The sequence below is a fragment of the Pan troglodytes genome, chromosome 12, assembly GCF_028858775.2.
Source record: "Pan troglodytes isolate AG18354 chromosome 12, NHGRI_mPanTro3-v2.0_pri, whole genome shotgun sequence".
Classification (NCBI taxonomy): domain Eukaryota; kingdom Metazoa; phylum Chordata; class Mammalia; order Primates; family Hominidae; genus Pan; species Pan troglodytes.
In genome coordinates, this window is record NC_072410.2 from 108,222,600 (window position 1) to 108,246,409 (window position 23,810).

The window sequence follows — 23,810 nt, forward strand, 5'->3', positions numbered from 1 at the left end:
TTTCCCTTTCTGACCAAATGACAAGAGAACATTTTCTACTTTTCCTGGATTCTTTTATTGTTTTCTCTGCTAAAAGCAAATCAAATATTACAAATACCCTTCAACTCAAATTAGCCTTAAGCCCCATAAGGTATATTTCCAAGAGCCTTTTGTGGTGGAAAGACCCTGCCAATTTTGGTTAGAGAAATTTCTTTAGGCTCGCCTTTGCAGGCAAGGCAAGTGACGGGCTTTCTGGTTTTCCTGGTAACCAAGAATCAGTGAGAAGCACTTGTACTAGACAGCTGCCATAGTCTTACATTTATGGAGTACCTACTGTGTGCTTTCTACTATCAGCCATCAAAAAGAATGATAAAAGTCCACAGCATAGGAAGCCGTTCATCTGAGTGTTCTGCCAAAAAACACAGTAATTACAAGTAGTGTCACCATCAGTGACAAGGGCAGGGAAGACTATTTTTCCTTTTTTTCCCAACTTATTCAAATACTTAAACCTCTTCTGTTTCGAGTTCAAATGAGGTAAACATACAACCTCAAAGGTAAACTTTGAGTTATGAAATAATGGGATTTGATGAATTACTAAATGATTGAAAGACAGGATCTTAGCTTCTCTTTAGTGTCTTCAGTTAGAAGAGAGAACAGGTGTCCCCTGTTGAAAAGTTTATTAACTCATTATATGATCTCATAGCCTCCCCACTTTATCTTGCTTCTTATTTTTCAGTTACTTCCTAATATTTACAACTTTCCTTTGCATTTTTTCCTTTTAGTTAGAGAAACCAGGAACATATTCTTCCAAAGAATGAGAATAAAACTAATTGCACAACTCCCACATTTTCTTTTTATTGTTAGCTTTAGACATAGCTGCTTGCTGTGCAGTTATACACTAGCTATATGACCTCCAGGGCTTTCTTCCTGTTTTTGTATATCTCAAGTCACTCTCCATTTTGTTTTTAAGTAGCCTGTGTGTGTGTGTGTGTGTGTGTGTATCTGAATGAAATAATTGCTAGCTATAGGCAAAAATGTATGTGTACACAAGTATATATACATGTGTATATATGTATATGAGTATGTACTTACATATATGTAAATGTACATATGTGTGTATGTATATGTATACATGTACATATATGTATATTATACCAATAGCTAGTAATTTAAAAAAAAACATTGACTTGAGTGTTAGATAACCATTCTCTAAATTCAGTTTTTGATGTTTCAAGAAACCCAAAAGCCTGTCTTTTCACCTACAGACCCTTTGTGCACCTGGCAAATCACCTCTGAAAGGCAAAAACTAACTGGATTCTCTTCATTTGTTCAAAAAAGAGAAGAAAGCTTTAAAGATATGCCTATAAATAAAAGAAAATTAGGTTGCTGTATTATGATTGTGCAATAAGTATTAATTTCATTGAAGTTTGACCCTGTTCCATGTATTAGATGACTAAGACATTTAACTCTTAGGGATGTTGAAAGCGCACCACAAAACATAAGTAATCAATAAAGTAATGTTTGAAGACTTTTAGTATATACTGCTTATTCAGGTAATTAATTATTTTGTAAATACTAATAGCATATTTTTCCAAGAAAAATAAAAAAGCCATGTTCTAACAAAAGTGTTCACCACAGAAAAATTAAACATAGGGGAAGGTAAACATTAAAGTTTCAAAAAAAACAGGTAAATCATACAGCTGCTTCTGTGCTTGATGTTCTAATCTGGCACAAGTGTTTCCTAACTATAATATACGTTATTATTTTTAAAAAATACTGTCATGACAACAGCTTACATTATTAAATATTGAGGAACACTTTATATCAATTTAACTCATACTTAAAAATGTAACATATGTAAATTCTAAATTCTATAGTTTTTTTTTTTTTTCTGGAATGTACTTTGAGAATAACAGCATTTCAGGACTGGTTTTGTTTAAAGTATACCCAGCCCTCCTCCTTATTTTATTTGATTTTTGGTTTAAATAAAAGTGTAGCAAAGCACTCTTTGAAGTAAAAGTACCTGTCTTTTCTTTTTTCTTTTTTTAAATCATAGTTTGTTTTACCTGAAAGTTGAGAAAGAATGCAGTATAAATATAGCTTTTCTCTACACGGGAGCAGGGGGAACAGAACCAATCCCCAGCTTAGCCATACCCAACATCATGGAAATTACTGTGAAGCTGTTGTCTCTTGAGGACAACTAAAACCAAAATGAAATCCCTAACATTATTAAAATGTTAGGAAACTTTTCAGGTAATTGCTGTAACTCTGGTAAAATACAGAAAGATTACATTCACTCATAATAAAAATCAAGTGTGCCCATGCCATCTGCAAAGGGCACTTGCACCATCTTGGTTTCACTCACATTGTTAACAATGCCCTAAAAGTATACACCTTTTTCAGGATAAAACCATTAGGTAATATCTTGATCATATCCTCTGCATGATGAACTATCACTCAAATTATTCTGTCATGGGTTACCTTACTAACACTGACAAAGAGATAATAAATGATAATTTTAACAGGGATAGGAGAAACCTTGCAAACCTTTCAAGTTTCTTTCATAACTATTGTTTTATTATTGCATATTTGTAGAGGTATTATCATCAACCCGATCCTTTATAGGCCAATATAGTAACGAATGCTAATTTAACTGCCCAGCTCATTTTTATTGTCAGTCTAGCCTCAGCAAGTATAAAACTGACAAGACATTCCTCTATGAGAGTGACCCTCTTAGTGAGAGAGAAATCTATGCACCATCAGAGGAAATAAATCTTAGTATTCAGTGTGATAGAGACTAATTCATTTCTTTTGATGAAGTCCCACTCTCTGAGTGACTTTGAGGGGGAAGACAAAATGTCAAGAAGGAGTCCTGCAGGAACAAGTGCTTAAGATGGTGTTTAATACAGCAGGGAGCCAAGATACAGTAGTAGGACACAGTAAAGAATGTGGAGTGTGTAGATACAATAAAGAATTCATTTTATGATCTGCCACCTGTTACTTGAAAGAGGAGTAAGTTAGGGAAATAAATGACTCAGTTCTTCATACATGCAAAGGTAAGTTAGTTATTACAAAAGTTTTTGCTGTTGTTTGTGCTGAAAGAAAAGCATATGCATTTAAACATTTTTTAAAAAATAAATCACTCAATAGGCTTAAGAAAAATACTTTAGTTCATAGTTCATTGATCTGACCTTTTGATTTAAGATCAGGGGATGAATCCAGGATGAAAACCAAAGAAAAAAAAAGAAAAAGAAAGAAAAATATAGAAGTGAATCATTTACCATGAAAAAGGCATTTCCAGTCTCAGCTAACCTCAACTAGTTTTTATTGCATTATTTTTGAAATGCCAAGAAACTGGCTTTGGCCATAATACTTGCTGTCCAACAAAATCACAGCTGTTAATATGCAATTGCTTGCAACAATTAGCTAAACAGCATTATTTGACAAATTCCCTTGAAAGAGACATAGATGCTATAAGTGTCTAGCACACTGAATCAAGTAACTATCAGTTAGGCTGGGGCCGCAGCTGGAGGGAGGAGAGAAGTTTACAAATCCTTGTCCAGAGAAGGTGTTTCACACTTAGCCTTAAGTTTTTGAAAAACACACATTTGTCCTGATCCTACAAGTTCATCATCCCTGTTTTCAGGAAGAACTGAACTGTGGAACTGGCTAAAGAGGAGGGGGAAAAAGCCACCAACTCTAGATTCATTTTTAAGGAGATCAGGAGGAGAGGAAGAAAAATAGAAATGCATATGTGAAATGGTAATGATATACAACATGGAGAAAAAAATAACATCATGGAACCTGCTAGCAATTTCCACCAATTTCCACCAAAGCAGTGAACCCCTTAACTGACAGAAATTCAGTACAATATACACATTAATTAACAACTCCACCATTACTAGGGCTGCTGTTGAAAGCCAAAAAATTAACTACAATATTCAAAAACAGAATGCTTACAATATTTGAGAAAAATAGAGTGAAAAGGCAATGTTAGCTAAGCTCTTAGCTACATCCACTCTTAATGGCCCCCAGTATTTAAACTATCATGGATTAAAGCCATGAAAATAAAAATTTCAATTTGAAATTTTATTAGCATGTTGCTAAAATGGTCAATAAAAACATCAACACGATAGGCTTTGTTGACATAGTTGGAAAACTGCTCTCTCATTTTTAAAACTTTATTTCCACTTCCCCACCTTTGAAGATTTCTATGTTAGGAAAAGCCAAACTAAATATACTGGCTATGGTGTTGTAACAATGCTGGTTTCTGGAATGGTGCCATGTCCTCCCCCTCCCTCTCCTCCAACTCCTTTAAAAATATGACTATTTTTGAAATGCAGCCCGAGGAGGGAGCAATCAAGGGTTCAGAACAATAAGCGCCCTTCACACATTCAAGTTCCCAGACACCAGGTGAACGAGCGAGCTCCTTGTCGGGGGCGGGGCCGGCTGTCCTCACCGAATTCGCTGCGCCATCTTCCTCCCGGGACCGGGCCGGCTTCCCTTCTGCCAGCGAGGGAGACTCGCAGGCAAAGGCGGGTGGGGGTGGCGTTCGCTTCCCACGGTGGAAAGAACCGGAGGCAAACACTGTCTGGCTTAGCCCGCAGCCTGGAACACAATGTCAGGAGACCTGGGGCTGGAGAGCTGGAAAAGTCCCGGGCAGCCTCAGGATAACCCGGAATCCCGAAGTGCTGTCTTGGGGAATTATTCCCAAGTGCACAAGGGACAGGCTCGATTTCTTGGAAATCCTGCGATCTGGGGACGCATCCACAGAGGAGCTGAACTGTGCCCTGTAGAGACCGGTTCTCGCCTCCGACCGGTCTGTGTGCGCACGCTCGGGGCGGTGATGGTCCCTTTTGAGAAGAGGGTTATTTTCGAGTCGGGCCACAGTCACTGGCCATGGACTCGCGGGGAAGGCCATGTCCTTTCTCCCCTCAGCCCCTTCCCCGTTCCCGGTTTACATCTCAAGGGGAAAGCGCACGCGGGGTCTCCCAGCACCGTCACCACCGCTGTGGCTGTCAGCCAGGCGCTCGCAGCGGCGCCCTTTCGGCCCTGGGGCAGTTCCTGAGACTTCCTGCCGCTGGCTTGGGGGCGCGGGGGTGCAGCCCGGGCCCGGGCCACCGGCGGCGGACGCGCGTGGTGGGGAGCAGAGGTTGAGAACCGCTGACTGCGAAGTCCGGGTGCGGGGAAGGGAAGGGAGCGAGGTGCGGGGAGGCAGAGGGGCCGGCAGCCCCTAGGCGGCTACTCCTTGTCGTCCACGAGGTCGGCGAGCTCCTGGAGCACTCGCAGGCGGCCGCTGGCGTCGATACGGCGCTTCTCGCGGATGAGGTCTTCCAGGCTGTGAAACCTGGCGGTGTGGACCTTGTTCTCTCCCAGGTGCACCTTGAGATAGTACTGCTGCTGCGGGGGCTGCGTGCCTGCCGGCACCTCCCCTCCCGCCTTGAACTCCCGCTTGCCAAAGCGGCACCAGGCGGCGAAGCTCTCCGAGTTGGTCCAGCAGATCTCCTCGCTCTTGAGGCCCAGGTGGCCGCAGGCGTTCTGCACCACCAGCTCGGCCACCAGCGGGCGGTAGCGGTACCAGCTATTCACCACCCGGCCCACGTTGGCCGCGCCCGCCTCATACAGGCTGTCCTGGCGGATCTCGCCTTGGTGCAGGTGGATGATCTGCCCGCCGCCCACGTAGACGGCCCAGTGTGGGGCGGGCGCGGGCGGCTCCGGCGCGGGCTGCAGCCACAGCAGCTCCAGCAGGTCGCCGGGTTCGCAGAGCGCTGGCAGCGCGGTGACCGCGTAGACGCTCAGGTCGGCGCCCTGAGGGCCACCGCTCACTTTGGAAAAGATGCATTCCTGGCCCCGAAAGGCGGAAAACTGAGTCTCGTTGAGGACCAGCTGGTGCAGCAGGTGGTGGTGGTGGCGGCTGGGGCTCTCCGGGCAGGGGGTGCAACCCGGGGGGGCCTTCACGCCAAACTTGTCGGGCTGCCCGCGTTCGTCCAGGTCTTCCTCATCATCCGAGAAGAAGTAGGCAACCCCGACCCGCAGTTCGTCCTTTTCAATCCCCGACGGGTCCCCTGTGGGCAACTCGCTGTAGTTGAGGTGGGTGATGCGGTCCAGTTGGTTGCCCATCAATGAGGTGGCGAGGCGAGGGCCAGGAGCGGGGATCTGCGGAGGCACAGAGAGGCAGAGACACCGTCAGAGTCCGGCTGCCCCTTTCGGTGTCCCTCCCCAAGACGTGCAGTGCCCCTGGGACCTGCCGGCTAGCTTACGTGCCCTCACCGGAGTCACCCTTTCCAGCCGAGTCCTCCGTGCCTCCCCAGGGGTACGAGGGGCGGAGAAGCCGCCACAGGTCTGGCGAGAGCAGACGCCACCACACAGCCTCCGACCCCTTCCGGGAACTCGGTCCAACTCCCAGAAGAAAACACCCAGGCTGGCTGGAGAGCTTGCGGGGTCCCGGTGGGGAGGAGAGTGCTGGCTGTGGCAGTGTGGGAGACGGACACCCAGGAAGGACCGAGGGGTGGGCTGAAAGGGAGAAGGGAGCCTAAGGCCAGTGAGCTGGGAGCAAGCTCCCATTTCTGTCCCCACCCTCTCCAGCCCACCTCCCAGTTTTGCACTAGGTTGCCTTCCTCCCCTTACAGCGGCTCGCACAATGACAATCAGACACATTCTCAGGCATTCACTTGACACCAGCAACATTTTGGACACTTGGAAGTCCAGACACTGGCAGCCTGGTATACTGGTGTATGTCACATGCACCCACAATGACAAACCTTCGCGACGACACACTGGCACACTTAGACCCCACACATTCGTACACAATTTCAGCTCCACGCTTGCACGCTCGCCGTTGCACGTACGCCCAAGCACCCGGGCACACCTGCCCTCACAGGCAGGTGCACTCTGCCCCTTACTTCTCTTGCCTTGTCCCCATCAGGGCCAATGGGACTGCGCCAGGGCGAGGCTGCTCTGTCTAAAATAACCTAACAAAGAGGCAGGGGAAGGATGGAGAAAGCCAGTGCAGTGTATGTGTGTGGGTGTGGGTGGGAGCGTGTGTGTGTAGAGAGGTTCACTTTTAGCCGAAAGACCCCTCTCCCTCCTACCCAGCACAGGATCCAAACAATCGGATGAAGAAAAACCGTTTCCAAGGCAAAGAAAGCCGCTTCTCCCTACCCGTGATTTCCCTGCTCCCGAAACCCCAAACTCCTTTAAAGTCTCCTGGTCCCCATGGGTGCTGAGGAAGCGGCGGTGGCGAGTGGGTCCTGGGCTGCGCGTGGGGCTGCGGCTCCGCTCTACCCCGAGCCGAATCGTGCGGTGCGGCGCCCGTGCGCCTCCAGGTCTGCGCTGGCCGGGGCGCCTGCTCCCACTGGACAGTCCCGGCTCGGCTCTGCTTTCCCACCGCCGCGCCGACGACTCTAAGTAGCCGGAGCAGCCGGTCCCAGGGCCCGCCCCAGGACACGCTCATTGGTTGGGGCGGGCGCCCGAGCTGTGTCAATCTCCGCCGGCGGGGGAGGGGAGCAGAGGCGGGCCTCCTGTGTGCGCTTTGCTCTGCTCCGCTCTGCCCCGCCCCGTCCCCCGCACACCCGACCGCGCGCCGCCCCGGGGAGCGGAGGTGTGCGCACCCGCGGGGGGCGCGGCGCTTTCTGCCAGGTGCTGATGCCCGCTTGCGCCCGCGCCCCCCAGCTCATCCGAGCTGATTGTGACTGAGAACACAGCCCGCCCGCGTTCCGTGTTCCAGGAAGACAGACTCCAGCGGGGAAGCTGAGTCTGGGTATGGAGAAGAACCCCCAGGGCACCCCAGTATGGCCCAGGCACTGCGAGCGGCCCGGGGCAGGCGGCGACATTGCCCGAGGCGGGCGTCTGGGCCCTGCTGGGATCCCCCAGAGCCTTGGTTCCCGATGGCCCCTAGGCTGGTCCTTGGATCGAAGACCCTTTTCCTTCCCCAGACGTCTTTGAAATTGCTCCTGCGACGTTTGGCTCCTCTTCTTTGACTGGAGTGAGGCTGCTGACCCAGAGCTGATGCCCGGTTTAAAAGGAGCTTGGGGTCAAATGCCACCCAAAAGCCTGAGCTTTGGCCGGTGCATTCCCTGGCTGTGCCTGTGATATTGGCCTCCAATTTTCTGAATATAGGAGGAGTACCTCACAACTCATGTATGTGAGTTCATACATGCAAGCAGAGAGTAGGAGGTAAAAGTGTTTTCCAAGCCTCAGAATTGGGATTGCTAAGCAAGTTTTGTTTGGTTTTGTGGGAAAGGAGGCTCCAGCAGTAGTTAATGATTACATTTCTGGATGGAAAGTTAATGAATGAATGTGTTCTGAATATTGGATGCTGAAAAAATGAACTTCATATATACAACCTTCCAGACCAATAGTTTCAAAAGTTCCTAACATTAAGCCTCAAAGAGTTCTTAGACATCTGGTTCTGGCCCCAATGCTACTCATCTTTAAGCCTGGGCTCCAGCAGCTTTTCTATGAAGCCTCTTTTCTTTCCCAATGAGGAATTTGATACTTCCTATTTGAACCCCCCACCTCTTCCCTACAAAGCGAATTCCTTGAGAATAGACTTTGCATTCTGCACAACCTTGTATTCTGGGCCTCTTTCCCAATGCTAGTCATGCAGTGTGTTCCATCAGTAATAGTAAAAATGAAAACAGCCTGTATTGACCACTTATACGTGGTCAGACACTTAAGAGTAAATTAAGTAGACAATTTAATCATTATTCCTCTGTAGGGTACTCACTAATATCCGAATTGTAACAAACAGGGAAACAAAAGCTCCAATACTAGTACCAGCAATCCATCCAAGCCTACGGGATACCAGATCCAGTCTTTCACTAAGTTATAGTGTTTATTGAATAAAATCCTGTTTCATAAAATGAGAAAACTGGTGTTTCAGAGAAGTTAGATGATTGGCTCAAGGTTACATGGAGACTGATCCATATTACAACCCCCTTTTTCTTTGCTAGACTTTTCTGCTTGAATATCTTCAAACCGCCAAGCCTCCAGTTTATGTTTGCTTTCTGAAGGTCTCTGTACACCCCCACAGCCTCCAAATGCAGTGATTTATCAAATTAGATGCTAAAATATTGCTGGAAAAAATGGTTTTAAATGACCATCGGTATACAATTGATGTACCTAAATCTTTTTGGAAATTTGGCTATTGTCCATGTGCATGCAAGTTGTCAGAAAACAAGTTGCCATTCGTGGAACTGACCACAGGTTGAGATGGCCTTTTTTATACTTGCCATAAGTAATAAACAACTCATTTTGGCCCTGAAGTCAAGAGAATTGAACAAGTAGCTTTAGAGATAAGGAGTGAGTTATTGGTCTTGTTATAAACTGGACTTCAGGGCTGTCTGGGATGAGGGTATCTGAAGAGTTCATTATTGATGTCTGAGAAGAACTCTTTGAAAGCAACTCAGCGTTTGAATAACTTAAAAAATATCCTCCCTCCATCCCCAAGATCAAGCCTTGTGCACAGACATTTACAACTCATTTGTTGTGTTCTGCCCTACGTGTTCTATTTCATTCTGCTCCAGACTACAGAGTAAGCAGGTCGTTCCTCTTTGTTTAGTATTCCAATACTATAAAGCATAATTAAGATAAAATGTTGTCAGTTATTGGAGATATAGTGCCTAAAGTTTAAAATTTTTGGCCTCTCCGTTTCCTCTCATTCCCCCTGCTAGGCTAAACAGCTAACTGCTTTTGTAATCACATGGGAGAAAAAATACCCTGGAGCCCCCTTGAAACATAAGGCAGGGAACGCATTGACTGTGAGGCTTGAAATAAAGAGAGCTAAAAGTAAACTAAGGAAAATACATCTACACTTTGTCTTCTTTTGGCACTTACCAGATAATAAAGTAAGACAATCAAATGAAGGATGCTGATTGTAGAAAATGTTTTATGTTCATCACAAAATATTGTTTTCAAATTGTTTTGACTTTTATTTTTTACTCCATCCTGCCTGCTTTTACAATGAGAAAATACAGTGCTGTCCAAAGTAGAATATAGTTGTCCAAAACACAAACTCTGAAAGCCAACTAATTTAAACTCTTTTTCAACATTTATTGCTGGGTAACCTCGAGTCAGTTATTTAACCTTTGTGGGCATCAGGAAACTTCCTTATCTGTAAAAAAGAGATAATAATAGTGGTTACCTCACTGAATTGTTGTGAGTTCATACATGTAAGCATAGTATCTGACGCACAGTGAGTTTTCAATCAAGGCTATCTTATTATTTATTCTTGGTGGAAGAGAGAGGTCTCATACCCTACTTGTTTAGGACAGCTGTGCAGTTCTCTTTCTCCTTTGCCCCAGGCAAAAGGTAGCAATAGATAGTGTCCAAGGCTTTCCCTGATTGGGGTGTAGGACTGCTTCTGTGTTAAGGTGGTGAGATCCCTGCCTATCCTTCAAATACTCTGAGACCTAAAGCTCTGTATAGATTTCAGCATGTGAGCCCCTGGGCTGATCATGTGGTAGCAGGGAGTGGGGTGGGGGTTCCCTGAAGGATTTTTAATTGTTATAAATGAACATTTCCGGTGTGAGGAATTTGTGTGGGGAAAAAAGTTACGGGGGAGTGATTAGGAGTCAATCAAATGTATGTGATCTTTTCTGCTGGTGCCATCTGATGTATCCTCTCTCTCTCTCTCTCTCTCTGTCTCTTTTTTTTTTGTTTTTGGTTGCTTCTTTGGCACTATTTGAAAAGCTTTTCTCCAAATTTTACTGAACAGGTCCTTGGCTCAAACTGCCATCCTTTAAAATTGGCCTTGGAGCTTGGAGTAAGGGTTCAGGAAAATTATATGCCCCACTTTATCCTTTAATGAAATGAACTGTTCCATCTCCTGTCCTTCACTGCCTTAGGCAGTTAACATACTCACCCTGGTCTGAGCTAAAGAATACTCTGTGTCCATCTGGATTAGAGATGGTTATATGGCTTCACCAATCCCATTTCCCTTCCTTCTGGGCACCCAGCTAAATGACAAGTCCCAGCATGCCTGCAGTCATTTGCCCCATGCCCTGTGATTGAGTTCTGGCAAATGGAATGTGGGTGGAAGTAGAATAAGCCACTCCCAGGTGCCGCTCCTGAAAGCTCCTGAAACTGAAACCATTATTAACACAATCTTCCAGAGCTTTCTTTTGCCAATTTGGCCATTTGTAGAGGATTCATGGTAGGACTCCTAGGATCTAAGAGATGGAGGAGCCACTAGATGGAAGAAGGCCGGAGCTCCTGAATGACTGTGTAGAGCTGATAATTTCCCCTCCCAAGAAAACTGCATTGGACTGTGAAGAAATAAATCTTCTTGGGTTAAGCCACTCCAAAATTGTGTGGTTATTTATTATAGCAGTTAGCCTGTACTGACTGATATACTCTCCTTCATTTTAGACCTATCTCAGAACAATAAAAATCTCCCCCACTGCCCCCGTCCCCACACACACCTCCTACCTCCTTCTCTCTTTGTATCTGTTCTCACTGTCAAGGCTAACTTGCCTGAAATCCCTGCAGCATTTCAGCAGGTTCACATCACCTAGAATGTAAAGAAATCACTAATGAACACTTCTGTCCCCTCTAGGTACTACCCCATATCTCCCTACTATTTGTTCTAGAAATTTTCACAGCTTCCATGTGACTAACTTACCCAGCTCTCTGAACATCTTACCTGCTTTCTACTTTTGTAGACCACAACAATGGCATGGGAAACCCCTCCCAGTAAACTTCTTGCAGCTGGTATCCTGCTTCCCTTAACCTGCATGCATGTATTGACACTCTGGCTATCAATTTCCTCTTCAGTGCCCATTTCCAAGTTTGGCTTCCACATTTCCATGTTCTCTAATTTCCTTCCCATAACTGAGTGTTCATATTAAAGTGTCTTTTGTGGCTTCTTATCAGCGAACCATTAAAGACTCATGAATGCTCCCTGGGAAAAACCTTTAGCACTAATTGGTTTAATATTTTATTTTTTGTGGATTATACAAAGATATCTTCACCTAGTATTCATTTTTCTCTGTGTTCTCTCCCAATTTTAGGATAGTTCATGCCTTTTGTGTGGGCCCACTTCCCCATATGAGTGATGGTTGAACTTTCCTGGGTAGGCATGGGTCACTATTACAGACACACTGCTTACTCTTCTTTTTCTCTGGAATGTCTTTCCCTGCCTGTCTGATCTAACCTCCACTCAAAATTAATAACCCAAGTTATCAAGTGTCAGCCCCTCCAATATATCTGTCCCCTCAGCCCACTCTAATTGAGACCCTCCTTTATGCTTCCATAGCACCGTCTGTATATTAGACACAAGATATGTCAGAAATTTGTCAAAACACTTATCAAATTGAGCTGGCATCATGGGTTGACTTTCCTCTTTTTCTTTATTAATAGACTAAAGAATATTTGAAGAAAAGTCCAAAATCTAATTCAAGTCCATATTCTCTTTGCCAAGTATAGGGTTTGGTGCAATGTGCACTCAATAAGTACACCTTGCCTGACTCAAGGCGCACGTGAATAATGGTCTCTGTTTTAGTTAGTGAGGTGTCGGTATTTGTGTTTGTTTCAGCTTTCTCTAATTTGAACGCTTCAATGCCCAACACATGTATTAAATTAGACAATGTGTGGGAAGGTGTGCTATGTGATGTATAGTGTTGGGTTTCCAAATGGTCCTCTAGCATCATCAGGGAACCTGATAAAAATGCAGATTCCCAGGCTCTATCCCCAAGCTACTGAAACTTAATCTTAGGATTGGCTCTAGGAAATTTGCATTTTGAACAGTCTTTCCAGGCATTTTGGATGCTGTGTAGTAATTACAAGTCAAATGCTACTCAAATGTAACAAAAAAATATTCTTCTTAAGTACAGGGACAGCCCTTGAGGAGTAGGCACTTAATAAATACTTGGAATTTCATTCTCTAGACATCCTCTGGTTCATTTCAACAGCAGTGAGACTCATTTTAGACTTGCTCATACGAAGCTGGTAAATAAAGGTATCAGTTTGCATTGTGAAGTCAAGTGGCTTGTTTAAAAGTCATATTGCAGGTTCATGGTAGAGCTGAGGCTTTATCTTTTTTTCTCCTTGCTCAAACTCCGTGCTCCCGCACACTGTGCTCATAGGCTGTGGTTAGAGCAGAAACCTGCATAAACAGGAAAACTTTCTGGTCCTAGGTATCAAATTCCCTTTTAGGCTACTGATTGACTTATTATGAAAATCTTGGTTCTGTCTCTGCAAAGAGTAACTTTTATGCTCTTTGTGTTGCATCTGGATTGCCCTTCTGTTAGTGCCTTTGCTGGCCCCATCCTGGCAAAGACAAGTCCATCAACCTGGGCTCTGAATGCCCTCTCAAGGACCTCACAATTTTAATAAAACCCCTCTCTCCACCTTCGTATATAACCCCACCTATTCTCCTAACTGCTTCCCAGTTGCATGGAGTCGTATTTGTCTCTCACATCGTAAAAACATCTCCTAACTGTACCTCTCCCTTGAGATACTCTCCCATCTTGCAGTTTATCCCAATCCACCACAGGCTGTCTTGTGCAACCATCGCTCCATCACTGAGCAGCTCTCACCAAGGGGAACAGTGATCTCATCAGCATTGAATGTGATGGATGTTTTTGGGTTCTTACCTTACTTCTGAGAAGCATGTGCACAGATGACAACTTCTTCCTTGTTGAGCTAGGCTCTTCCTTTCCTTCCATTGTACTACATTCACTCTCCTGGTTTCCTTCAACCTCTCTGGCTATTCATCTTACAACATTTTGTGGACTCATTTCCTTTAACTTCTTTCAATAGTGGTTTTCTTCAGGACTTCTTCTGTTTCCACATTCTCTTCTCAATGCATCCTCATTGGCTTTTGGAAAAGTCATATTGAAGGTGATCTTGTCTGCTTCTTTGGCTTTCATCCCATGTCTATCTGATAACTCCCTAATGGAACTATAGACCCAAACATCTAACTGCCTAGAAGACACATCCTTGTGGCAGTTCCACAGACATGGAAAGGCCAGGATGTACCAAGCTCTGAGCACTTCTTTTGCTTTTCTTTTTGTCTTTCATTTTGCTGATAGGCACTGTTGCCGTCCCAGTTTTGCAAGCCAGTGCCTGGGCATTATCTATCACTTTTCCCTTACCCCAGGCTACATATGGCCATGTCCAACTCCTGTTACGTCTCCCTCATGCATATTCTTTCTCATCTGTCCCCTTTAGTCCCTTCCTACAGCTCACCTTAGTCCCAGGCACCAGGCACTCCCATCTACGTTGCTGCAGTTGGCTACGAATTATTCCCCCAACCCCAACATTGTTGTTCCCCGTGGTCATCTCCCTGTACTGTATACAGAGTGATTTCTAAAATGTACATTTTTTAGGTCACTTCCCTGCTTGAAACTCTCAGTAACTCTCTGTTGCCCTCAGGAAAATATTGAACAACCATATGGCAGATTCATGATCTTGCCCTTGTTTACTGCTCCACCTTATCTTTTGCTACCTGCCCTCTTGCTTCTTGCTTCAGCCTTTCTGATTAAGCTTGTTTGTTTGTTTGTTTGTTTTTGAGGCAGAGTCTTGCTCTGTCGCCCAGGCTGGAGAGCAGTGGTGTGACCTCGGCTCACTGCAACCTCCACCTCCCAGGTTCCAGCAATTCTCTTGCCTCGGCCTCTGGAGTAGCTGGGATTACAGGTGCCCATCACCACTCCCGGTTAATTTTTGTATTTTTAGTAGAGACAGGGTTTCACCATGTTGGCCAGGCAGGACATGAACTCCTGACCTCAAGTGATCTGCCTGCCTCAGCCTCCCAAAGTGCTGGGATTATAGGCGTGAGCCATCCTGCCTGGCCTATTTGTTTATTTTTAACTATACTCTGCCTCATTGAGAGCCTGTGCTGTTTCTTATGTTACTGCTTATGTTTCCTCTGCTGAGATTCTTTCTTCCAATCTTCTTTTGACAAAAATTTCTTTCTTCATCTCGGTTTAGATTTCACTTCCTCCTGGCAGCCTTCTCTGACTTACAAAATCTGCCTTGGGTGCCCCGCTAGGTGTTCCTACTGTTCTCTGTCCTTTCCCTGTAATATTGTCACTACCTAGCTCTGTGTCTGTATCCACTATGAGACTATGAGCTTTTAGGGGAGGGACTGTATCTATGATGTTCCCACCAGTATTTCCATCATTGAGCATGATCCGTGCTGCAAGGTGGAAGTTTAATACACATTGATTGAATACAAATGAATTTGAATTGAGAGTGATAGCTTTGGGAGTCAAAGGTGCTTTCTCTCTCTCTTTTTCTATTTCCTCTACCTACCTCCTCCTCCTTACTTAAATTTTCCTGCAACCAATAGCACAGGGTAGGGAATCTATGGAAAACTTGCAATAAATGCATTGCTGATTGATAGAGATACCTTCAATTTTTTTTTTAAAAAGTAGATACGTGCTTATTTAAAACAGTAAAGTGCCTGCTTAGATATGTGTTTCACTTGTTCTTCTAGGTGTTTATTTCTGGTGTCATGGCACTTTTTTATAGCTACCAATGATGATTTATTTTGTTTTCCTTCCTTAGTAATTATCTTTATCATAATGAGGTAAATTTATCATAATGAGGTATTTATTTGTTTTCAATTTGTCAAAATGAATCTAACTACAGACATAGCACATAGTTAATAAAGTATGGTTTTTATTTTAAAACATGTACTTAACATGCCACTCCTACCAGCAAATTCTCAGCCCATTTCTAAATTACTAAGAGCAAGGAGCTCAATTTACTCATGTCCTCATGTTTCCATTCCCTCATCCCTCTTGCTCTAATATTGTCTTAGTTGCTCTCTGTGTCTTTGCCTTTGATCCTAGTGTCTGAGCTTGTTCTCCTACCGCAGGTCAGCTTTAGTCTCAGGGTTCTATTCTGAGTGCCTGGATTCAAATTCTGGCTCACCTACTTATTCACGGTATGGTTTTAGGGAAGATGCCTAGTTCCCATGTGTCTCAGTTTATTTATCTTTCAAATATGAATAATAGTATTTTTCCTTAAAAGGTTTTGATGAGTATTAAATAAAATAATATATTAAAACGCTTAGCACAGCATCTAACCCAGAATAAGGTGTTAGTAAGTATCAGACCTGTTTTTTTTTTGAGACGGAGTCTTGCTCTTGTTGCCCAGGCTAGAGTGCAATGGTGTAATCTCGGCTCACTGCAACCTCCGCCTCCTGGCTTCAAGCAATTCTCCCATCTCAGCCTCCCAAGTGGCTGGGATTACAGGCATGCACCCCCACACCCGGCTAATTATTATATTTTTAGTAGAGACAGGGTTTCACCACGTTGGCCAGGCTGGTCTCGAACTCCTGACCTCTTGACTGGGCTGGTCTCGAACTCCTGACTTCAGGTGATCCGCCCTTCTCACCCTCCCAAAGTGCTGGGATTACAGGCGTGAGCCACCATGCCCGGGCACTATCAGGTCTTATTAAGGAATCCTACCCTACTGAGTCAGTAACATTTTCTTTTTCTATATTCCTTCTTTTTAACATTCCGTAGTATTTCATTATTATTACTCTAGAGCACATAGTAATAAGCTTAAATGTTTGATTTAGAATATAGCTTAGATACTATCCATAGTGTTAACTTTCACATTTTATTTCAAAGCATTTATTGAGCTTCTGTGAATCAGAGATAGGACTTAGACCTGGGTTGCAAAGGTGCAGAAGACACATTCCCTGTTCTCAGTGGAGCTCACATTTTATGTGGAGGGGTGGCTAAGATATGAACAAATGCAAACTAACGGAAGCAATAAAACTTTTTAAAAGCACAGAAGAGGGAATTATTAACTCTGGAAGAGATAAGGAGGAGGCTGTTTTATAAAGAAGTTTAATAGAATAAATATAATTTTTCTGACCAGGAAAGAGTGGAAAGTCCTTTCAGCTATAAGGAGCAGCATACATAAATTTCAAGAGTCATAAAAAATGTGATATTTTCACAAAAACACGAAGTGGTTTGATATTAGTAGAATGTGAAGTAGGCATGAATCAAGTCAGAAAGGGGTCCTCATGATATACCTTGGGCCCATAGTGTCAGGTTTATACTAAAGAAGAAAGAAGCCAGGGGCAGGGAGACCACCGAAGGGGATGTGGTAAGAGATCAGGTATCTTAGCCCATTTGTGCTGCTATAAAAATACCATAGACTGGGTGCCTTAAACAATAGAAACTTATTTCTCACAGTTCTTAAGGCTAGAGGTCCAAGATCAAGTGTGGGCCTAGTTGGTTTCCGGTAAGGGCCTGTTTCTTAGTTTGCATACTGCTGGATTTCAGACTTGGATGGAGCCAGTAGCTCCTTTGTTTTGGCCAATTTCTCCCATTTGGAATGGCTGTATTTACCCAATGCCTGCACCCCCATTGTATCAAGGAAGTAACTTGCTTTTGACTTTACAGGCTCATAGGCGGAAGGGACTTGCCTTGTCTCAGATAAGACTTTGGACTATGGACTTTTGAGTTAAGGCTGAAATGAGTTAAGACTTTGGGGGACTGATGGGAGGGCATGACTGGTTTTGAAATTCGAGGACATGAAATTTGGGAGGGGGCAGGGACAGAATGATATGGTTTGGCTCTGTGTCCCCACCCAAATCTCATCTTGAATTGTATTCCCATGATTCCCACGTGTTGTGGAAGGGACCTGGTGGAAGATAATTGAATCATGGGGGCGGTTTCCTTCATACTGTTCTTGTGGCTGTGAATGAGACAAGATCTGAAGGTTTTATGAGGTGGTGCTACTTTTGCTTCTTTCATTCTGTCCTGCCGCTGACATGTAAGAAGTGCCCTTTGCCTTCTGCCATAATTGTGAGGCCTCCTCAATTATGTGGAACTACGTGTTCATTAAACCTATTTTTCTTCCCAGTCTTGGGTATGTCTTTATCAGCAGCATGAAAACGGACTAATACAGTAAATCTATCTTCTTGCCGTGTGCTCACATGGTCGGGGTAAGAAGTCATGAGTTTTACACTTTCCTTATAAGGCCACTGATCCCTTCATATGAGCTCTGCCTTCAAGACCTAATTACCTTTCAAAGGTCCTATCTCCAAATACCAAATTCCAACACACTGGGAATTAGAGTTTCAACATAAGAATTTCGCAGGAAAACAAACATTAGTGCCTAGCACCAAGTAAGCCAACTTAAGGTGCTGGAATAGGGCACGGATAGTGGGGGAATAGAGGAGTGTATGGGTTTTAGATCTATGTAGAAAATAGAATCAATAGTGATTTGTGATCCTTTGGATAATTTTGATAAAAGGATGAATTAGGGAAAGTGATGACTTCTAGTTTTCTTGATTGGACATCCAGGGCATACCTAGAATACCTGGACAGTCATGCTTCACAGACCATAATGCTACTCTACAAAAAAGGTATTTATATTCCTCTCTAAAATTCAAAATAAGCTCCTCCCCACCTGCTTGTGAATACTTGTCTTTCATTATTCACTAACAGTTTTTCGGTAGGGAAATAACACTGCTCTCTGCCTTCAGAGCTTTGGTTTTGAAATTCTTTCCCTGTGGCATGTGCTCTGTTTTTTCTACCTAGTCTATTCTTGAAGGCTACTCTAATCTTACCTTCCTGGGAAAACTTTCCTTGACCACTCGGAATGACACCACTCTCTTCTACTTCTGATTTTCCCATACATCTGATTGACTCTCTGTGGCAGATACGATGCTTTGTTATGGTCACCATTTCTCTTTCTAGATACACAAGGAGGTTACATATCTCCAGCTTCTGCATAGTTACAGTTCTAACCCCATATTCCTGAGTTCTCGCTGTTGGGAATGTGAGCAGATGTGATGTGTCATGTTAAGCCTGAGGCAGTTCTGAGTGTTGGGAGCTCTTCCTGCTTTGCCTCTCTGTTCATTTGAAAGGAGGAGCTCTAACACCCTAAGTAGAAAGATGGAAGCCATCAGAGATGAAGTAATCTTGTAGACATAATTGACTTCAAATCAGACCAAAAACAAACCAAACCAAAAAAGAAGCTTTATTTTGGTAAACTACTGAGATTTGAGGATTAATTTGTGAACACAGCAAAGCACAGTCTATTCTGACTAGCATGACCAGATATCCTCTTATGGGGTAGATACAAAATCATGTTTTGTTTTGTTTTTTTAAATTTCACATTGATATTCTTGGTTCTTAATATCTTTTGAATGAATTGCACATTTTTTTGATAACTAAATGAAAACAGACATCTTAGATTGGAGATAAAGTTATAACCAAGTGTTGATAGCCCCATCTACCCCTGTTTTTCTCACACTTAAAAAAAATTACCTTCTTTCAATTAATTCATAATCTTGTGTACTTGACTCCATTTCCTGAGTTCAGAAAATGGACAGTGTTCATTGATCAGAATTTAAGAATATCTCTTAGTCATGTTCCACTGAATTATACTTTGTATTGAATTATACCATAAATAGAAGAGAGATAAAAGAAATGAAACTTGTCTACTTCTGATTATTACTGTAGTCCTTTGATAGAATTAGGTATGTGCATGCATAGTTTTCCTTTCTTTCTTTGTTTTTTTTTTTTATTTTAGGGATACAGAAATTCTGATCCCAGCCAAAGTGTTGTTAAGTGTTGCTATGTTACCAATGAGAATGGGCCCCATTTTTCCCTCTTATATATAACACAATCTTTTATTGCATTTTTTCTTAATATCTCTGTTTGGGTGTAATGCCACCAATTTGAAATGTGTATGTATTGCCTCCTGCCCTCAAGGACCTTCATTGAAATGGAATGTTTTAACTAAAATGAAACACTAACAATTTCCCCCTGCCCTGCTGTTTCATTTATAATAAAAATGCTGTGCCTCTATAAGACTTTGATTTTTCAAGTTTATTATCTCAAAAGTGATAGTTTAAAATTTATAAATAATGATACATGATTGAAAAGCAAACGGGAAATTCTATCCAGATGACTGCAGCTATTCATACTTCTTCCACATTGAATATTGGCAGAATCTCTCAACTAATTCATAGAACTGGTTTCAATAGAAAATTTGAACCATAGTACTTTCCATTTCTTTATATTTTCTTGTTTTTAAATGCAAGCTGCATATTCAGACAAAATCCTCTTTTCTGATTATGATAAGTATGACTCTTAAGGCTTTGAAATATATATTTACAAATACATATTATATATAAAATATAGTTATATATATTTTCTGCTGCAGTCTCTTTATAGAATGGAGTATGATTAGTAACAGGAGTTAATTTTCCTTTCTTTTGTCAACTCTATTGTTCTAAAAAGAGGAATACAGAATAAGAATCAGGAGACTTGAATCCTTTTTTAATCATGAAGTCTCTGGGTGACTTTTAAACAGCATATATTTTCTTATTGGACCTCCATTTATCATGTGAATTAGATAACAGTCTGACTCCATTATGGGTCTCAACCAGGAGTACACATTGGAATCAACCAGAGATCATCCTTAAAACTTGCATTGCTGGGCTCCATTCCAGACCTACTGAATCAGAATGTCTAGGAGGGGGCTTGAGGTATTTTTAGTTTTCAAAGTTGGCATGATCTGTAAATCAGCTTCCTGTGGACACATAAAGTTTTGCTGGATAATGAGAGAAGCAGGAGTCTGGAATAGTGGTTCAGGACAGGAAGGTTGACCATGGAGTGAAGCCTTGCAGTAGGGACCAGGAGCAGTCCGTGACAGTCGCAAGCAGCTGGATGGCTGTGGAAACAGACCAACACAGTGCATGCAAGCTGATGAGCGGTCATGAAAGCTAAGCCACACCTCCTTTGCCATCTTGATTAGGCTCTGCATTTGCTTGCTTTTGTCTGTTTTACAGTGTGCATATGTGTGTCTGTGTTTTCAGTGATCATGATTTTTTAAAAGAATACATTTCTGGGGGATGCTCTGCAGCTTCCCAGTAGCTCTCTGGGTGGGGGAAAATCCTGGCCTGGCTTCACTCAGTTACACAACTTAGCTTAAATGGATCCCTAATAGAAGAATTATAGGGACATAATGAGGGTGTAACCACACTGTGAAAACTGGCAAGCCTGTCTTTTGTCAGGTGGTCAATTTCATTCAGTTCAGTCTTCATCGATGAATATCTCTGAGTGCTGCCATGTGCAGTTAAAACATAGGTGTGGATGGAAGGTAAAAGAGGGAGGAAACAGTGAATAAAACCTGGACTAGCAAGGGAGCAAAGATAGATTTACAAACAACTGTACGAAAAGGGAGGGGAGGTACAAATACCAAAGGCAGTGCAGACAGAGCAATGAAATTCGTAGAAGCCACTAATTGTGACTGGGTTTCTAGAGCCACCGTGCTCTGTAGACAGTGGGAGGCTTTCTAGAAAACACACTGCCTGCTAGTCTAGAATTCTCTTATACTGATTTTGGCAGGGGTGGGGGTCATGGAGGAGGAGTCTCATTATAATTATTATTGTCTCCTTTATTTTGTTTTATTCCAAAGCAGTGGAAAATCCTTCCTTCTAATGGATTAATCTAGGAATGAGACATTACTTTCCTGCCATCCCTGAGACACTTATGTGTACTCTTTGAGAGTCATTTCTTTTCTATTTTATTTGTGTCTATGTCATTTTGCGTTGGAATTGTCTGTTTTCTGAAGGCAGGGACTGGGTCTTCTATGCCCCTTCCTCTCTTCATTGTGCTGGGCACACAGTAAGTGCTAGTTGAATAAGTAAAAGCATGATTAATGTAGATCAATGGAATAGTAATGAGAAATTGATGAGGATGTTAATAACTAAAATGTATTTTATTTAGAAGAGATCAGGGTATGTTAATGTCTACACATATTTTTTCGTTCTAGGATTACTCTGGGCTAAATACAAAGCAGTAGAATATCCTCTTTAGAGGTAGAAAAACTGAGGCAAAGAGAGGTGCAGTGGCTTGCAAAGATTGTACAGAATGCAAATCCAAGGATAAATCCTGATAATAACCACTCTCACTTGCATGTCAGCCCCACACGTGAGGTGGGAAGCAAAGAGATTATTTGCATTTTATAGATGAGGACCTCAGGCTCAGAGAGGGGACAATAAACGGGAAACATTGACAAGTACTGGTAGGTCCCTGACAAAATGCTCTGTGTGAATTGCTTAAGCACAAATCAGTTTGGGGGATGCTCTATAAAATACAAGGGGGTTAGGATGTGTCAGTGGGGTAGAAAGGACATGGAGTTGGGGCTCAGGAGATACTGGTGTTTGTCCTACCTCGCCCATGGATTTGTTATGTCAGCTGGGAAAAAATGACTTCCTTTTTCTTGGTTTTAGTTTCTTTAACCGCAATGAGAGAGATGGGCCAAGATAATTTGTGAAGTTGCCTGTAGCTCCAACATGCTGACTTAAATATATGTTGAGTATTCCTTATTCAAAATGCTTGAGACCAGACGTGCTCTGGATTTTGGAACTTCTCATATTTTTTGAAACGTGCATATATATAATGAAATATATTGGGAATGGTACCCAAATCTAGACTTGAGATTTGTTTCATATACACCTTCTACACATAGTCTGAAGACAATTTCAAACAATATTTTAAATAATTTTGTTCATGAAGCAAAGTTCATGTACATTGAACCATTAGAAAGCAAAGCTGTCATGTCAGCACTCAAAAAGTTTCAGATTTTGGAGCATTTTGGATTTTGGATTAGGGATGCTCAACCTGCGTATTCAGATACCACATTGGGAAATCATGATGGGCTGAATCATTTTAGGATAATATCATAGTTACTGATATTTATAACTCTAAAAATTCTTTATTTAAAAAATTCTGTTTAAATCAAATTATCTCCCCTGAAATCCTTGCATGTTGGGGGCATATCGAGGAGAGATGATTGGGACACAGAGTTAATAAGTGGAACATTTTGTAATAGTTTTTGGTGTCATTTAATCACAGGGTGAGGGATGAAGCACGTGACACTGTCTTCTGGGCTCTCTTCTTACCTGTCATTAAATACTATGATGAAATAGAAACCAGTAACCCCAGCTCTGTGTGTTTTATGGGCTCAGATGAGTATTCAGTTTCTTCATTTAAAAATAGGAATGGGCCGGGCGTGGTGGCTCACGCCTGTAATCCCAGCACTTTGGGAGGCTGAGGCAGGCAGATCACTTGAGGTCAGGAGTTCCAGAGCATCCTGGCCAACATGGTGAAACCATGTCTGTACTAAAAATACAAAAATTAGCTGGGCATGGCAGTGCACGCCTGTAGTCCCAGCTACTCGGGAAGCTGAAGTATGAGAATCGCTTGAACCCGGGAGGCAGAGGTTGCGGTAAACCAAGATCATGCCAGTGCACTTCAGCCTAGGTGACAGAGTGAAACCCTGGCTCAAAAAAATAAAAAATAAAATAAATAAATAAATATATAAATAAATAAATAAATAATAAAAATAGGAATAAAATGAGCAGCCTTGACCCTTTCCAGAGGATCCTTATGTTGATCATATGGGATAATGTCTGGAAGTATTTTGTAAACTGTAGAGAACTGTTCAAAGTCTCCTGCGGATGTGAGGGATTATTACTGACTCACACAAGCCAATGGCCTTGAGTATATTCATGTGGGGACAGTGGTGACCTACCATTGCCTGAATTACTTGACTCTGGCCTCAATGTTGGGCTTAGGAAAAAGAAAGTGAACCGATTCTTATTTAGTTTTATCTAAATCCCTCGAGTTACCTGGCTTGCTTCCCAGAACCTCATCAAAACGGAGCATGAGCCAGCTGGGTTGTCCATCCTGGAATGGAAAGGAAACACCATTAAATCCTCACCTTCGCTGGGTGCCTGTCATGTTTAAAGGAATTTTATTCACCTGACCTGATTATCCACCACTGTGCATTATCACATTTGTGTGACCTTGAAGAAGTCATGTCCCCCCTGTAGGCCTGAGTTT

The 23,810-nt window shown here is 42.9% G+C and overlaps 2 protein-coding genes and 1 long non-coding RNA gene across 4 annotated transcripts in view; 1 reads left to right on the top strand and 2 right to left on the bottom strand.

Annotated features, from left to right (window-relative positions):
* Positions 1-23,810, top strand: part of LOC134807833 (uncharacterized) — a 133,120-nt gene that overhangs the window by 72,674 nt on the left and 36,636 nt on the right. The gene's annotated exons all lie outside the window — the stretch shown is intronic.
* Positions 2,865-4,880, bottom strand: LOC104004886 (uncharacterized). Its single transcript, XM_016947484.3, is given in 2 exon segments — positions 2,865-4,486; positions 4,488-4,880. Coding segments are annotated over 2 exon segments (669 nt in total). The 3' UTR covers positions 2,865-4,210.
* LRATD1 (LRAT domain containing 1) lies at positions 2,865-7,667 on the bottom strand. Of its 2 annotated transcripts, XM_009442023.5 has the most exons (3): positions 7,141-7,614; positions 6,250-6,492; positions 2,865-6,135 (listed from the first exon to the last, which is right to left on the bottom strand). In XM_009442023.5, the coding sequence occupies exon 3, from the start codon at positions 6,097-6,099 to the stop codon at positions 5,221-5,223; it is 879 nt and encodes a 292-aa protein (XP_009440298.1). In that variant the 5' UTR covers positions 6,100-6,135; positions 6,250-6,492; positions 7,141-7,614; the 3' UTR covers positions 2,865-5,220. The 2 variants fall into 2 exon arrangements, with proteins under 2 accessions (XP_009440298.1, XP_001161182.1); XM_001161182.8 differs by lacking the exon at positions 6,250-6,492 and having other exon boundaries at positions 7,141-7,667.

Excerpts from the sequence above, each read along its gene's own strand:
- LRATD1 (XM_001161182.8), bottom strand. The coding sequence starts at position 6,099 with ATGGGCAACCAACTGGACCGCATCACCCACCTCAACTACAGCGAGTTG.